The following is a 16293-nucleotide window of genomic DNA, read 5'->3' as shown; positions in this document are numbered from 1 at the left end:
GAACTCAGAGGGTGCTTCTATAAGCTGTGCCCTGCCCCTGGGACCTGGGCGGACTCTTCTGTCTGAAGTGATTATATCCAGAAACAAGATTGAAAAAAATCTGTTCACTTCACTGCAGGAGGAGCACTGATCGCACTATATACACAGAGGGCAGTCGCTCCTCCACTTTGGGGTCCTCTCCTGAAAGCTTTCCATGTTACATCAACACGTGATGATAAACATTTGGTCATGCTCTTGTGAGATTGTTTTAACACTTTGGAGTATGAATACATGGGCACAAACCAATTCCCGATTCTATAGTTGTTTTAAGTGAATTCCTTAAAGCATTTTCAAACAACTTTTTTGATATTTACCTCTGTAAAAACAGGGACAGCAGCAGACCATCCTTTGCGTGTTGCACTGCATAGTGAACCTGCAGACTCTCCCTGTGGATGTGGAGGAAGCTGTGCTGGCTCATGCCATTAAAGCCTTCACTAAGGTGGGTCCCGCTCATCCTTCCCCCTCACACTGCAGGTCAGCATCTCCGAAGCCAGAATCCAGCATCATCCTCCTCCCTAAAACCAGACTTTTAGCTACATTTCCCCTGGAACCATGGTTGGCATGTCTTGTAAGTATTTGCAGGTTTTGGCCCCTCAAAACCAGCTTCCAAATGGTGATATTAGGGTAAAGCTGCACTGTGATTTTTTTGAAGGAGAATGTTGGAACAAAAAGCTTTAACACAGAACAGAGACATCAGGTATTGGGTGAGCATCTTTAAATCACGTGCCTCTTAGGCCTCAGCCTTTTCTGGTTGAGCCGGTTCTACCTTGGGCATAAACAAGAAACCACCTGTTGAGAATTCACCATCCAGCACTGCCAGCTTGCACTGTGCCCTGGTTGGCAAATTTTAGGTACAGAGTGGAAAAATGTTCTCTTCCTAGGCACATCGTTTTGGCTTGCAGCAGTTTTCCTGGCTGGGGGGAAAAAAAAAGGAAGCCAGGTTCATGCCAAGAGAGAAGGTTTCCATCACCCTTTCAGCTAATTTGTTTGGTATCTCATATGTGCTGTGGAGTGTTCACAAAAGGACTCAGCTTTTGAATGTGGTAAACAGTGATAACTGCAGTGATGGTTTGCACTTATTCACGAGTCATGAAGAGTTTTCCTTTCCAATATTTATCCAGCCTCCTTACCCTCCACTCTTCCCAAGTGATGTTGTAGGCTTCCTTGTTCCCCATCTGGAACACTTGACATCCTTTCAGCACGTTCTTCACAGTTTCCAGAATCAGCAGTCTCAGGTACAGACCATGCAATCCTTTACATCAGTATAGGCATTTCTATAGACTGGAAGTCTACTTACAGTGTGAGGAGGGGTGTGGTTTGGTGTTTAAGAAAGTGAACAGTTCATTCCAGCCTTGGTAGTACATGCTGGAGGATACTGCCACTCCGCCAATAAGAGGTCGAGGCCACATGGCAGACCTGTGTCTGATTCCTGACCCACCCCAAAAGGTGAGTGCAGTAGCATGCACCCGTAGTCCCAGCTGCTCTGGAGGCTGAGGCAGGAGGATCATGACACAAAGAGATTGTCTTAAAAATAACAATAAATTATTTAAACTATTACTAATGTCAGAAAGAAATGTTTACAAATAGGATAGATAGTATAGTAGTTAAGATATAATTAAATTTATGAGTTTGCCTGAAAAAAATTCTTAATACTAGTCTCTGAAAGCCATAAGAATTCCTTACAACTTCTATTGGCCTTCTGAGGAGGTATTAATAAAAAGTTACATGCATCAGTTGTACTCAGTCTTTGAAAAATGTTAACAGATGATCTCCTCGAGCCTCTCACATCTGCACAGCCTGAGGAGCAGAGACACCGACAGCCCTTCATGGATGTCTATGTCACTGCCTGCAGGGCAGAAGCCACATCTTTCTGCCTCCTCGGTAGTAAAGATACTGTTTCCCATCAGGGCAAAGGTTAGCAGTCTTCCTTGTAGTCCCTTCATAAAATATCAGGATTTTTCTAAGCTTGAAACTCCTCAGATGTGACACAAACCCTGTGTGTGTGCAGCCTCCACTTGGGCCTAGCTGTGTTCCCTTGGTGAGACCTGGGGGCAAGAGGCCATGTGAGAATGAAGCACATCCTGCTTCAAGGAGGACACTAATAGGCTGACAAGTTAGCTTACAAGTAGGATGAAGTCTCAGCTGCTTTACAGTGTTGACAGAGAGAGCCTCCTTTCCATCAGAATTTATCAGAGAAGGAGACTGTCTAAGAGGGGAGAGGCAGGAACCCTGTAATCCTGGCATTTCCTCAGTGAGTCACACATTACTCGGGGTGGGGCAGGAATATTTGCTCTGGTTCTCGATCCTCCCATCACTCCTAACCCAGAAAGCAGAGATCCAGATACGGTACCTTCTTGCAAGAGGGAAGGAAACTATTGAAGTATTTATATGTGCCAAATATACTAGACTCTCATCAATGCCAGGTTTTCTTTATTAGTCACAGAAGTCCTAATGGAGTAGGATTTAAGATTTCCATTTTACAGAGAAGAAAATTGAGGTCCAGAGAGGTAAGAGAGAGATGAAGATGCCCAGCACGTGGGCAGGTGGAGAGCCATGCTCTCAGTTCAGGTCACTCCGTTCTGGCCCCGGGAGGCCTTGGAGCCTCTGAGTGTGACACAGCTGATGTGTTTTGCTTTAATAAAAAGGGTATTTCCCTTATACCATCAATGATTAGTCTCTGGATTAAAAATTCACTTCCTGGGACCAGCAGTTAGCATAATGGCTATGTCACTGGACTCCCATGTAGTTGACCGTGGTTTGAGTCTCAGCCCCGGTAGCTTAAACTCACACTGGGCGTGTGTACATGCGTGCCCAAGATCCTGAGAAGAGAATGGAGGAGAAGGGATTGTGTTGTGGCCATCTCCCCTGGGGGGGGATTTTTCTGCCTTTCTGTCTCTGTCTGTCTGTCTTTCTGGTGAGTGCACACACCCTATAGCAAAAACCTCTCAAAAAAAAGTTCACTTCACGCTCACTAGCCTAGCCAGGCTCTAGGTTTAATTTTTTTTTTTTTTTTTTTTGGGAGAGGTTTTTGCTTTAGAGTGCGTGCGCTCGCCAGACAGACAGAGACAGAGAGACAGAAAGCGAGAAATCACCCCCCAGGGGGGATGGCTATGCCGCAATCCCTTCTCCTCCATTCTCCTCTCGGGATCTTGGGCACACACGCGCCCGGCGTGAGTTTAAGCCACCGGGTCTGGGACTCGAACCGTGGTCGACTATGTGGGAGTCCAGCAACATAGCTATTACGCTAACTGCTGGTCCCTAGGTTTAATTTTTCATTCATAACTTTGGTATTGGCATGGCTGGCAGTTCAGATGTAGTCTTTCACTTAACATGTATGAAATGCATTATGTGTATTTTAAAAATTATATATAACTTAATTAGAAGTCGTGTTTTTTTCTCCGCCCCGTATTTTCTCCGAATATAAATACCAGTTCAAATTTTTTCTTTTTCTTTTTTAGCTTTTGCTATAGGGCATGTGGGGTTCACAGACAGGAGAAGGGGAAAGGGAATGCCCATGCTGCAATTCCTTCTCCTCCATTCTCCTTTTGGGATTTTGGGCATGTCCACACATAGGCATGCATACACACGCATGTTCCTCAAGCCACCGAGTCTGAGACTTGAACCGTGCAGCCAGCCGTGTGAGAGCCAGCTGCCTTAGCCACCATCCTGCCTGCCAGCACCTGGTTTAAATCCTTGTTACAGTATTCTGAATATAATATTTTTTGTCACCAGGTTAAATTTGATTCTGAAAATGGACCGTTAGTTTACAACACCCTGAAGAAAATATTTAAGCACACGCTGGAAGAAAAGCGAAAAATTATAAAAAACAGCCCTAAGCCTGGCCTCTAGCACAGCCAGCTGTGCCCTCGTGGTGACTGTTCCTGACAGGAAGATCCAAGTCCCACTTCTGTTCGTGTATGAACACATTGAACTTGTGGAGCCACTTGTTCTCATAGCACTTTGCTTTGAATGCTGTTGATTTGTGCTGAGAACGATTGTTCCTGTATAGAGCAATTATTTATTTAATACATCCTTGAGCTACGTTTTTGTTTTGAAAAATTGCCATAAAGTTGGTGCCACTTTCTTTTATTTATTTGACTAAATTATTATTGTTGTATTAACATTTTAAGTATGTGGTGTTTACATCCTTATTCTTTTTGATATCCTGGAAAAAGTTAAAACTCTTTTTTTCCAAAACAATTATTGTCTTGACAGAGCTCTACCCAAAGTTTGTAGCAAACAGACTATTTTAGTAGTAACACCTCCCTTCCCCCACATGGCCTGAGAAAGTCACCAAGTGTCTTAACCTGTTTTATATTTGTTATTAAGAAGGCTGTTGATACAAAATTTTTAAAGATTTCTAGAACTTCTAGTTTTTTGTTGTTACTTTTTATAAATGTAAAAAGGGGAGTTAAAGAGTATTATTTTCCAGGATGATTTAGTTTGCTTTAGTGGACTAACTGTGAAGTGGTTGGAACTTTTACTTGCTGGGAGTGGACTTGCTCTTTGTCAGGCTTCCAGACAGCCTTGCCAGCCTTGCCTGTCACAGGGAGGCAGGAGCAGTCAACACACCCAGCTTATATGCCCTCCCTTGGGTTGCTCCTCAACCAACTAGCATCTCGAAGGAGGAAGTGAGATCAGAGGCAGGCAGTCTGGGAAGTTGCTAAGAAGCCGGACTTTTCTCTGTCTTACCTACGACAGTCTGCAGGGGTGAGGGCTGTCTCCTGCTCTGCAAAGGCAACTCTTAGAGCTGCAGAAGTCGCATGTTCGAAGCGGTAGTGTGGCCCCAGCCCCACAGTAATCTGTCCAGACCTTCTACTCTGTAGACCCACTTGCCTCAGGGCTCTATCTTCTGCTGCATTTTCCTGTGAGGATTAAGCTTTTAACATTAAATCAACCAATGTGGATTACATTCACCCCTAACTAACTCAGGTCAGGAATGACTGCCTGAACGAGTTTGGACTGAACTGTCAATCAACAATAGAAGTTACAACTTTTATTTAAATGAGTATCTGGAGTACCAGAGGCTAAGCCACTGAGAGGATAGTTTTTCTTAATAAAGGTGATATTAATCAGGCTAACTCTAAACTAAAGAAGCTACTGTTTAATCTTAAACACAGAATTTCAAGGAGAAGCAAGACTAATTTAGAAAAAAAAAAAGAAATTTCTCCAACTCATGCATTTCCAATTTAAGCTCTAGCACATCAAAAATATTTTTGTCATGATCGATCTCGCTAACTGTAATGGCAAACCCTAAATGCAGTTTCCTTCTACACTGAATGTTCTTGGGAAATGAAACTCAGTGAGTACTAAAAACTGGGTTGCCCACTCCCAGAATGTCTCATTTTCAAGTGCCTGACCTGGGAAGGAAGGGGGAAGAAAAAAATTGCATTTTCTCCAAAGGTACATTATGAAATTAGGAGTTTTTACCAAAACAGACGTTTGTCTTCATCTTGGTCAACACCACATGGGCAAGTGATACCACAGCTCCTTTGACAAGCCAGCTATCTGCCTATGCATCTGAAACATTCATTTTGCATTAGAAAGGAGCCATGATGTGACCCAGCATTGTCTGTTGTCTTCAAACCTAAGGAAAAAGAGATGTGGCAAGGGAAATTAATCCAGCTATATATATGTATTGTATTTATTTGAATAAAAGTGAAAAGAATGACCCATGACCTTAGTCTTGTGCTTCTTCACCTGGATGCTCTTGGGCGCCTTGTTTACTGATGATAAAGATGAGGTTTGTCATCTGGATTATCCTGAAGGGCAGCTTGTGTTGTAGGCCAAGGCTCCAGGCAGTTCTCGCTCTATTTTCTGTTGGTTCAGAATGAGCAGTGGTGGGGATGGGGGAACCAGAATAGGCAAGTTTTCAGAGGAATAGTTGAGGGAAATCTCTAGCCCATGAGATTTCTGCCTTCCTGTAAGTATTTGAATAGAAGAGGAGTTCTTCGTAGCCCAGAGAATAAACATCTCATGTATTGGGAGAAGCTGTAAGGTTGCAGAATTCAGCTCAATGGCACTGGGAAGAGTGGTGAGAACACACATACTAAAAATTTACTACCATGGGGCCAGCAGGTGGCATGCTAACTGTAATGGCAAACCCTAAATGCAGTTTCCTTCTACACTGAATGTTCTTGGGAAATGAAACTCAGTGAGTACTAAAAACTGGGTTGCCCACTCCCAGAATGTCTCATTTTCAAGTGCCTGACCTGGGAAGGAAGGGGGAAGAAAAAAATTGCATTTTCTCCAAAGGTACATTATGAAATTAGGAGTTTTTACCAAAACAGACGTTTGTCTTCATCTTGGTCAACACCACATGGGCAAGTGATACCACAGCTCCTTTGACAAGCCAGCTATCTGCCTATGCATCTGAAACATTCATTTTGCATTAGAAAGGAGCCATGATGTGACCCAGCATTGTCTGTTGTCTTCAAACCTAAGGAAAAAGAGATGTGGCAAGGGAAATTAATCCAGCTATATATATGTATTGTATTTATTTGAATAAAAGTGAAAAGAATGACCCATGACCTTAGTCTTGTGCTTCTTCACCTGGATGCTCTTGGGCGCCTTGTTTACTGATGATAAAGATGAGGTTTGTCACCTGGATTATCCTGAAGGGCAGCTTGTGTTGTAGGCCAAGGCTCCAGGCAGTTCTCGCTCTATTTTCTGTTGGTTCAGAATGAGCAGTGGTGGGGATGGGGGAACCAGAATAGGCAAGTTTTCAGAGGAATAGTTGAGGGAAATCTCTAGCCCATGAGATTTCTGCCTTCCTGTAAGTATTTGAATAGAAGAGGAGTTCTTCGTAGCCCAGAGAATAAACATCTCATGTATTGGGAGAAGCTGTAAGGTTGCAGAATTCAGCTCAATGGCACTGGGAAGAGTGGTGAGAACACACATACTAAAAATTTACTACCATGGGGCCAGCAGGTGGCATGGAGGTTAAGGTGCTGGATTCCACATTGCTGATGGCACAGTTTGAGTCCCAGACCTGACGGCTTAAAAATCACACTGGGCATGTGTGCGTGTGTGCCCAGAGTCCCAAGAGGAGGCTGGGTGACAAAGGGTTGCAATGTGGCATCCCCCCGAGAGGTGATTTCTCACTCCCTTTCTGGTGAATTCATGCACCCTATAGCAAAACCAAACAAACAGAATTTACTACCATGGGCTGACCACATCCATTATCTTCCTGGATTCTCTTGACAGACTGAGAGATGTATCACTCACATCTGCATAATGAAGGCGTCAAGTCTGGTGGGCTCCATGCTGTGCTAGCTCTCTGCCTGCTCATGCTGCCCGCTCGTGGGACTCTTAACCAGGTGCAGCTGCCTAAAGGTCCCTTTTAGCACCAGATTCCATGATGACATTAGAAGGCATATCTCTGTCCTCAGGGAAAGTCTCCTCATCTGATGATCTCTGATGTGTCACACTTGGAGGAAGAGCATGATTTCTTGCCACTGTTGATACTTCCTTCCTCAGAGAACTTGCTTTATGCCCTTTGAGACAGATTGCTGCTGCTAGTGTGGAGTTTGCTTCATCTGTTTGCATAACTCAGAAATTCTGTGCTGATTTCTTAGTCATATCTGCAACCAGCTTCCCATTTTTTATCTGAAAAAGTGTGTGGTTCATCCCTGAAAATTACCATTACAACAATAACAATCACATGCCTCTCTTTTCTCTGACATGGAGACTGCTTGCTGATAAGCTTGGGTGCTATTTCAGACTCTTCTTGAATCAGAAAACAATGTCCAGGAACTATATATTGGAGACAGAGTGCAGGCCCCAAGTTCTTGTTATCTGAAGGCCCCTGGAAAATTTGGGGAGTCAGAACCAGCAGTTAGCATAATGGCTATGTCGTTGGATTCCCACGTAGTCGACTGAGGCTCACGTCCCAGACCCAATGGCTTAAAACCCACGCTGGGCGCGTGTGCATGCATGCCCAAGATCCTGAGAGGAGAATGGAGGAGAAGGGATTGCGGCATGGCCATACCCCCTGGGGGCTGATTTCTTGCTTTCTATCTCTCTGTATCTCTCTGTCTGTCTGGCGAGTGCACGCGCCCTATAGCAAAAACCTCTTAAAAAAAATTGGGGGAGCTGCAGAGAAGCAACGGCCTACTCACAGAGTCTTTATTGTTGCCAGTCCAAATTAACCAGCCTTAATGCTTATATTTTCAGTGGGGGAAACAAGAATGGCATTCTCATGGTGTTTCTATATTTGTGAATGTGACTCAAGATTAGCATGTTAGAAGGGGACCCTTAGTGCGTGTAGGTGGCATGGTGGTTAAGGGCTCTGGACTTGCACATGGCCTACTGCAGTTTGAGTCCCAGACCTGGCAGCTTACTTTCTCACTTTCCCTCTCTCCCTCTCATTCACTGTGTCTCTTTTTGGTCAAATTAAAATAAGTAAATATTTTTTCTTTTTTAAAAAAAAGGAACCCTTCTCAGTATTAGAGGGTTGAAAACTGTTTACAGATAAAAAGTAACAGGAGAAAAACTCAACAAAATCCTGTTCTTGGTGGTGCATTACTTTTTAAGCTATACTTTAAAGCATGAGCTGATCTCGGATTAGCTCAACTGACAATAAAGCTGATTTATAAGTGACCACAATGAGGCCATTCAGTAGTAGAGTTTGACACGCCTTTGTTCTAAGGCATCTCAAAACTAAACTAGTGTCCCAGTAAGGCTTTAGTATTAAGTCTTTTGCAATGAAAATAAAAGTTTTAGGCCAGCAGGTGGTGCGGAGGTTAAGCTGGATTCCACATGGCTGACTACATGGTTCAAGGCTCAGACCAGGTGGCTTGAAAATCACACTGGGTGCATGTGCATGCGTGTCCGGAATCCTGAGAGCAGAACGAATGGGAGAGAAGAATCTTGTGGCATGGCCATTCTCCTCGTGGGATGATTTCAGCCTCCCTCCCCTGGTGCACTTACATGCCCTCTAGCAAAACTGAAAAGAAGAGAGTTCCATACACCCACTGTTTATACAGAGAGCAAAGGCTATTAAGCCTCTGCCTCCTGGCTTCCTGAATTAAAGCAAAACCTCCTAAGGTTATGCATTTGGGAGAGAAGTTGCCCTTTGGGGATGTGTACCACTCACCCGACATTTAGATTGCAGTCTGTGCCAGTACCCTCTGATTTTTATTTAGTGAGTTACTTTATCATTTTCTTTCTCTTGGAGGTATAGACCAGGACCCATCCTGTAGCATAGCAGTCAAGTGTGTATGTAGGGATCCCACATGGCTGACCACAGTTGGAATTCTGGCCAGCAACTTGAAAAACACAGGATGTGTGTGCATGCATGCCCAGAATCAACCTGAAGGGATGGAGAAACAGAAGAGAAACGCTTCAATAAGATTCATTCTCTCTCACTCTCTCATGAACGTGCCCTCTGGAGGTAAAAAAGAAAAACGAAACAAACTACTCAGGCATTGATTTAGGATAAACTATAGAGCAGCCATTTTTATAGGCGATGAAATTGTATTTTTTAGTTTCAATCTAATATTAATGTTCTTGGGATTGGGTGGTGATATTTTCTGAATTAGTTTTGGTAAGAAATAGATTAAGTGATGGATTATTTTCTACAAATATCCTGTATGCTCATAGTAGCGTTGCAATACAAGTGGACATGACCAATAACCTCATTTCAGCAACAGGTTTGTGCCTATTCTGTGCTCAGCCCTCTGCTGAATCTAGGGATACACAGGAACTGTTCATTCATTCGTTCTTCTATCCAGAAGCCAAGTTGCTGTGTTCTGAATGTACCCTCAAAAATGTGTGTATTGCTAACTTCATCTCCAGTGGAACACTATAAGGAAGTGTTGTCTTTTGGGGACATGAAGGATTCATGCATTAATTTTAAAAGGTGAAGACAAAGGGAGTCTAGCCCTTCGACCTTCGACCTTTGACCATGTGAGCACACAGCATTCCTCCTCTCTGGAGGCTGTAGTATTCAAGGTGCTATTTTGAAAGCAGAAAGCACCCTCATCAGATGCCCACACCTTGATCTTGGCCTTTTCCGCTTCCAGAACTGTGAGAAATAAATCTGTTGTTCATAAGCTGTTCAGACTCAGGTATTCTGGTACAGCAACACAAAATGGTCGAAGGTAGAAATCGGTACCAAAAGAGAGGGGTGTTGTTACAACAGATACCTAAAAAATGGGAAGTGGCTTTGGGACTCAGTAGTGGACAGAGGTTGGCATAGTTTTGAAGCAAATGCTGGGATAAGCCTGTGTTACCATGAACAGAACATTAAGGGTGAGTCTGGTGAGTGCTCAGGAAAGAGGAGCTGTAGAGAAAGCCTCGTCACTCTCAGATTTCTTCGGTCATGGTCAGAATGTTGGTAGAAATGTGAACAGCAAAGACCATTCTGATGACATTGTAGATGAAAATGAGGAACATTTTACTGGAAACTGGAGGAAAAGTCATCCTTGTTACAAAATGGCAAAGACCTCCACATTTATGTCTGTGTCCTAGCAACTTTGCAGAAGGCAGAGTTTAAGACCTATGACCTCAAATAGATATCTAAGCAGAGAAGTGTGCAGGATGCTGTGTGGCTTCTGTCAACCATTTATGACCTAATGGAACAAGAGAGATGGTTTCAAGATGAAATGTACTCTTCCTTCCTGGCTGCCTGAGGATAGACCATCTGAATAACGCAGTAATTATCTGTACCAGGAAATTTACGACAGTTTTCTACTTCAGAGGAAACCAATGGTCACCCATGTCGTCCACCCTGGGAAGGCAACAGTACCTTAGGCAGAAATTCAGGAAAAACTAGCCAAGATGTACATACCAGATGTCATCTTTATGTTTGTGTTCAGAACCCATATTGGTGATGACAAGACAACCGGCTTTGGCATGATTTACAATCTCTTGGATTATGCAAAGAAAAGTGAACACAAACATATACTTGTGAGGCATGGCCTGTATGAGAAGACAAAGACCTCAACAAACAGCGAAAGGAACACAAGACAGAATGAAGAAAGTCGGGGAAACTGCAAAGGCCAATGTCAGTGCTGGCAAAAGTTGAAGGAGTCAAGATTCTGCAGTGACTATGTGCAGTGAGTGTGTGAGTTTTTCATGGGAGGTGAAAAAACTCAAAAATAATGAAGACCACATTATAATGAAAAGGGAAGCAGAATATAAAGATTTGGAAGATTTTCAGCCTCACCAAGTAAAGTGTGTTTAAGAGAGAAAGACAGGAATGTAGCTAAGTAGTCATTTGATAAGGAGATTATACAGTATGCATAGAAAGAAGCCAGATGTGGAACAGCTTCAAGGCCTAGTGGTTAAAAGAGCTGAATTCAGGACCAACAGTTGACGTAATGGCTATGTTGCTGGACTCCCATATAGTAGACTGTGGTTTGAGTCCCGGACCCAGTGGCTTAAACTCACGCCAGGCACGCACGTGTGTGTGCCCAAGATCCTGAGAGGAGAATGGAGGAGAAGGTATTGCAGTGTGGCCATCCCCTTGGGGGGTGATTTCTCACTTTCCGTCTCTGTCTGTCTCTGTCTTGTGAGCGCGCACACCCAGTAGCAAAAACCTCTCAAAAAAAAAGCTGAATTCCGCATGGCCATCTGTGGTTCAAATCCTGGCCCCTATGGCTTGAAAAACATGCCAGGTGCATGTGCATGCATGCTCCAAATCTTTGCAAGATAGAGAAATGGAGGAGAGAGGATTGTAGTATGACCAAGCCCCATTGAGGAGTACTTTTTCCCTCTTCACCCAACCCCATCTCTCCGACTCTCAGTGCATTCACACCCTCTGGCAAAGAAGGAAGAATGAGAGGAGAAACTAAAAGAGGAGAAAAGAAGCCAGATGTTATTCATCAAGACAATGGAAGAATGACTCCAAAAGCATTTCAGAAATACTCAGGGTAGCCCTGTCCATAGAGGGCCCAGAGTGCTGAGACCTTGGTAAGAGCAGCCTCGAGCTGGGACCAGGGTGCCTCATTACCCTGAACTGCCCTGGGTCCCTGCTCCCCATACACCAGCACAGTGCTCTTGGCCTTTAGCTCTGATTCAAACAGGCCTAGGCATACCTCCAGTCACTGCTCCAGAGAGCACATGCCTTGGCATCCTCGTGGTGTTGATTCTGCAGGAGTCCAGAGTGCAAGAGCCTCCTCTACCTCGATTTCAAAGAATGTCTCAGAGAACCTCAGGGCCTAGGCCAAGACTTGCCTCAGAGGTAGGGACACATGAGAACTATTCAGTCACCCATTCTTCTATCCAGAGACCAAGTTGCTGTGTTCTGAATGTCCCCCCAAAACGTTTGTGTTGGAACTAGAGAAATAACCAACATAACCATGAGGTTGGCACAGCTACAGTTTCCACGAGGGCAATACCTAAGGAGTGGGGTTGCCCCTCGGAGCCCAGAACTGTGGAGCCACTAGCATGCAGCATCAGCCTGGGAAAGCTTCAGGTAGCACTGCCAGTGAGTGTAAGCCGAGGCGTGGGTTGGGCCCAGCCAGTGTGGGGAGCAGGCCGCTTCAGGCCTGGGGGGCTCAACTCTGCCCCAGTGTGTCTAGAGGAGGCACGTGGCGTCAAACATAATGCTCAAGCTTCAAGATTCAATGTTATCTGACCTGTTGGGTTTAGGACTTAACTTGGGATCTGTTACCCCCTCCTTTTTTTCTCTTGCTCCCTTTTGGAATGGGAGTATCTATCCTGTGCATGTCCCACTCTTGTGCCTTGGAAGGATATAATTTATCTGATTTCACAGACGCTCAGCTAGAGAGCAATTTGCCTCAGGATAAATTATGCCTTTAGTCCCACCCGTATCTGATTTTTAGGATGAGAGTTTTTACTTCGAGATGATGCTGGAACAAGCTAAGGCCATGGGAATGTATTCTGCAGTGTGAGAAGTACATGGACTGTGGGGGCCAGGGGTGGGATGCTATAGTGGAATGTGTTCCTTAAAATTCATGTGTTGGAGGGCAAATTTGCCTCAGGATAAATTATGCCTTTAGTCCCACCCGTATCTGATTTTTAGGATGAGAGTTTTTACTTCGAGATGATGCTGGAACAAGCTAAGGCCATGGGAATGTATTCTGCAGTGTGAGAAGTACATGGACTGTGGGGGCCAGGGGTGGGATGCTATAGTGGAATGTGTTCCTTAAAATCCATGTGTTGGAGGGCCAGCAGGTGGTGTGGTGGTTGAAGCATGGGACTCCCACATGGCTGACAGTGGTGCTGGTGCTGGACCTGGTGACTTGCTTTCTTGCTTTCTCTTTATCTCTCTGTCTCTCTCTCTGGTCAAATATAAAAATACTAATAATAACAAATGAAATTAAATAAATAATTTTTTTTTAAAAATTAATGTGTTGTGAATCTAACCCCCACCAATAACAAAATAGCTGAAAAAGAAATTTAGGGCCAGTCTATATCATAGTGGTTAGGGATCTGGATCCCTTATGGCTGACTGTGCTATTCAAGTCTCAGACCTGGTGACTTGAAAAAACATGACTGTGCTATTCAAGTCCCAGACCTGGTGACACGTGTGTATGTACGCCTCAAATCCTGAAAGGAATAATGGAGGAGAAAGGATTGTGGCATGGCCATCCCCCATGAGAGGGGTGCTTTCTCACTTTCTCTCCTCTCTGTCTTCCTTGAGTGAGCACCTGTGCCCTCTAGCAAATTTTAAATAAAAGAAAGACATTTAAAAAGTAATCTCTTTTACATTAACTTTTTTCCTTTAATTTTTAAATTTTAATTTCTTTTATACATTTGATTACGTTACTTAGCTTGCAAAATGAATATTCCAACATGTGTGCATTTCTCGCTAGTCCTGTTAACAATACTATAGAATTATTTTCAACAGATAACCCATTTCTCTGTTCTTTTACATTAATTTTTAAAAGGATACATAGGAGAGCCAGTAGGTGACATGGAGGTTAAGGTGGCTGGATCCCACAGGCCGACTAAGCTGTTTGAATTCAGGACCCAGCAGCTTGAAGATCATACCTAGCATGAGTGCATGCATGCCCCAAATCCCGAGAGAATGGAGAATGGAGTTATCCCCTCTGAAGGATGATTTCTCTCCCTCCCCCTGCCTCTCTCTCTCATCTGTCTCTCTGACGAGTGCACATGCCATATAGCAAAATAAAAAAAATAAAAAAAAAAAAGATACCCAGGAATAAATTAAGGAGGTGAAAGATCTCTACAATGAAGTCATATATTTCATTACTTTTCCAAAACCACAGAAAAAGACCTTCGGCCATAAAGCCTTGGAAAGCAGTTCTACTCTATTTTGAATGGCATGTGCAATGGTAGAGGACGTAGTTTAATCCCATATAAAATTATCAAAACAATGAAAAAGATTAATGAATTAATGTGTAGAATAATATCTCTATAAATCAAAGTATGCCAGAAATATGTGCACACAAAATAAAGACTATTATTTAGCATTTCAAAATGAACTATGTGAATTATGAAAGTTTGGGCCAGCAGATGGCAGGTGGTTAAGGTACTGAATCCCACATGGCTGACTGCAGGGTTCAAATCCCAGATCTCCTGGCTTGCAAGTCATGCTGGGCGTGTGTGCATGTGTGCCCAAGGTCCCAAGAGGAGAATGAAGGAGAAGGAACTGTGGCATGGCCATCCCCCAACGGGATGATTTCTCACTTTTTCTCTCTTGCTGTCTCTCTCTGGCAAGAGCATAGGCCCTGTGGCAAAACTCTAAAAATAATAATAATAAAATGAAATTACAGAAGCTATGATAGAACAGCAAAGTTTTAAATTTGAAAGACTTAGAAATAAGATGATTGGATAAAACAAAGATTTGGGGGAAAAAAGTGATAAACGAGAAAGAATTAGAAATGAAAGAAGAAACTTTCAGAAACTGAAGATTAAACTAAATGGAACACAAGAACAAATAACTCTTCAAGAGAAATATGTTCTCAAGAGAACCAAGAAGTGGAAAGGAGGAAAACAAGCCAAATTTTTTAAAAACAAAAAAGATTTGAGGGAAAAAATTTAGACGAAGTGATGAGATGGGCAAAGAAGATTCAACATAAGTATAACATAAATGTCTGAGAAAGATAAAGAAATGGGGAAAATTAATATTAAAAAACTATAATACAAAAAAAAAATGTAGCTGAGCTCTTCCTCAGCCGGCGCCCACCAAGGAGCAGGCATGATTAGCTCGAGTGCCAAGATCGTGAAGCCCAACGGCAAGAAGCTGGTCGAGGTCGAGGGGTGCTCTGCTGGAGCTGGAGAAGAACTCGGACCTGAGGGCGCGGCTCAGGGAACTGAACACACGGCAGCCAAGGAAATTGTAGTTGGCAGTGGTCTGAAAGTTATCATAGTCTTTGTTCCTGTCCCTCGACGGAAGCCCTTCCAGAAAACCCAAGTGCAGCTGGTATGCAAACGGGAGAACAGCTCAGCGGGAAGCACGCGGTCTTCACTGCTTAGAGGAGAATTATGCCTAAGCCAACCTGAAAAAGCCGCAGGAAGAATAAGCAAAAGCATCCCAGGAGCCGCACTCTGTCGCCGCACATGCAGCAATCCTGGAGGATGTGGTCTTCCCCAGCGAAATTGTGGGTGCGAGGATCCATGTGAAGCTGCACAGCAGCTCAAGTTCCACCTGGACAGAGCCCAGCAGAACCACGTGGAGCACAAGGTCGAAACTTTTCCTGGTGTCTACAAGAAGCTCACAGGTAAGGACGTTTATTTTGAATTCCCAGAGTTTTGGTTGTAAATAAAATGACTAAATAAAGTACCCTAACAGTAAAAAAAAAAAAAAAAAGAAAGGCGGTTGGGTAAGAGAGACTTTATACTACAACCCCAACCCTTTGTATCTGCGGGTTCCACATCCAGTTTCAGCCAATGTTAGATTGAAAATATTTGAAAAAATAAAAAATGAGTCGCATCTGTACTGACCATGTACAGGCTTTCTTGCCACTATTCTATAAATAATACAGTATAAAAATTACATAGTATTTATGTTGTATTAGGTAATTAGGTATACATTACTGAGAGATGATTTAAAGTATATGGGAGGGTTCATCACACCGGATGAACTGGGAAAAATATCAGACAACCCAAACTGAGGCATTATGAAAAAACCCAGGTGAACCAGCAGTTAGTGTAATGGCTATGTCGCTGGACTCCTACGTAGTTGACTGCGGTTCGTGTCCCGGACCCGGTGGCTTAAAACTCACGCTGGGCGCATGTGCATGCGTGCCCCAGATCTCTCGCTGTCTGTCTGGCGAGTGCACATGCCCTATAGTGAAAAAAAAAAAAAAAAAAAAAAAA

General features: G+C 43.5%; 2 protein-coding genes and 1 pseudogene across 5 annotated transcripts in view; all 3 read left to right on the top strand.

Moving 5' to 3' along the window:
• Positions 1-4204, top strand: part of PTPDC1 (protein tyrosine phosphatase domain containing 1) — a 70162-nt gene extending 65958 nt beyond the window's left edge. For all 4 annotated transcript variants that reach the window (XM_006168023.2, XM_014584022.2, XM_006168022.3 and 1 more), the window contains 2 exons: positions 368-478; positions 3772-4204. In XM_006168023.2, coding sequence (XP_006168085.1) covers positions 368-478; positions 3772-3888 — 228 coding nt within the window. In that variant the 3' untranslated portion in view covers positions 3889-4204. The remainder of the gene's footprint in view (positions 1-367; positions 479-3771) is intronic.
• Positions 4205-9664: 5460 nt separating this feature from the next.
• LOC114006041 (40S ribosomal protein S24-like) lies at positions 9665-11307 on the top strand (annotated as a pseudogene).
• Positions 11308-15172: 3865 nt separating this feature from the next.
• LOC102495605 (40S ribosomal protein S7-like) overlaps positions 15173-16293 on the top strand; it is a 4940-nt gene continuing 3819 nt past the window's right edge. Inside the window, exon 1 of the mRNA XM_014584020.1 lies at positions 15173-15695. Within this exon, the coding sequence (XP_014439506.1) occupies positions 15173-15695 (523 nt within the window). The remainder of the gene's footprint in view (positions 15696-16293) is intronic.

Source organism: Tupaia chinensis, unplaced genomic scaffold, assembly GCF_000334495.1.
Source record: "Tupaia chinensis unplaced genomic scaffold, TupChi_1.0 Scaffold145441_1, whole genome shotgun sequence".
In the NCBI taxonomy this organism is placed as follows: Eukaryota; Metazoa; Chordata; class Mammalia; order Scandentia; family Tupaiidae; genus Tupaia; species Tupaia belangeri.
Note: the sequence above shows the minus strand (reverse complement) of the source record. Positions and strands in the feature narration are given on the sequence as shown.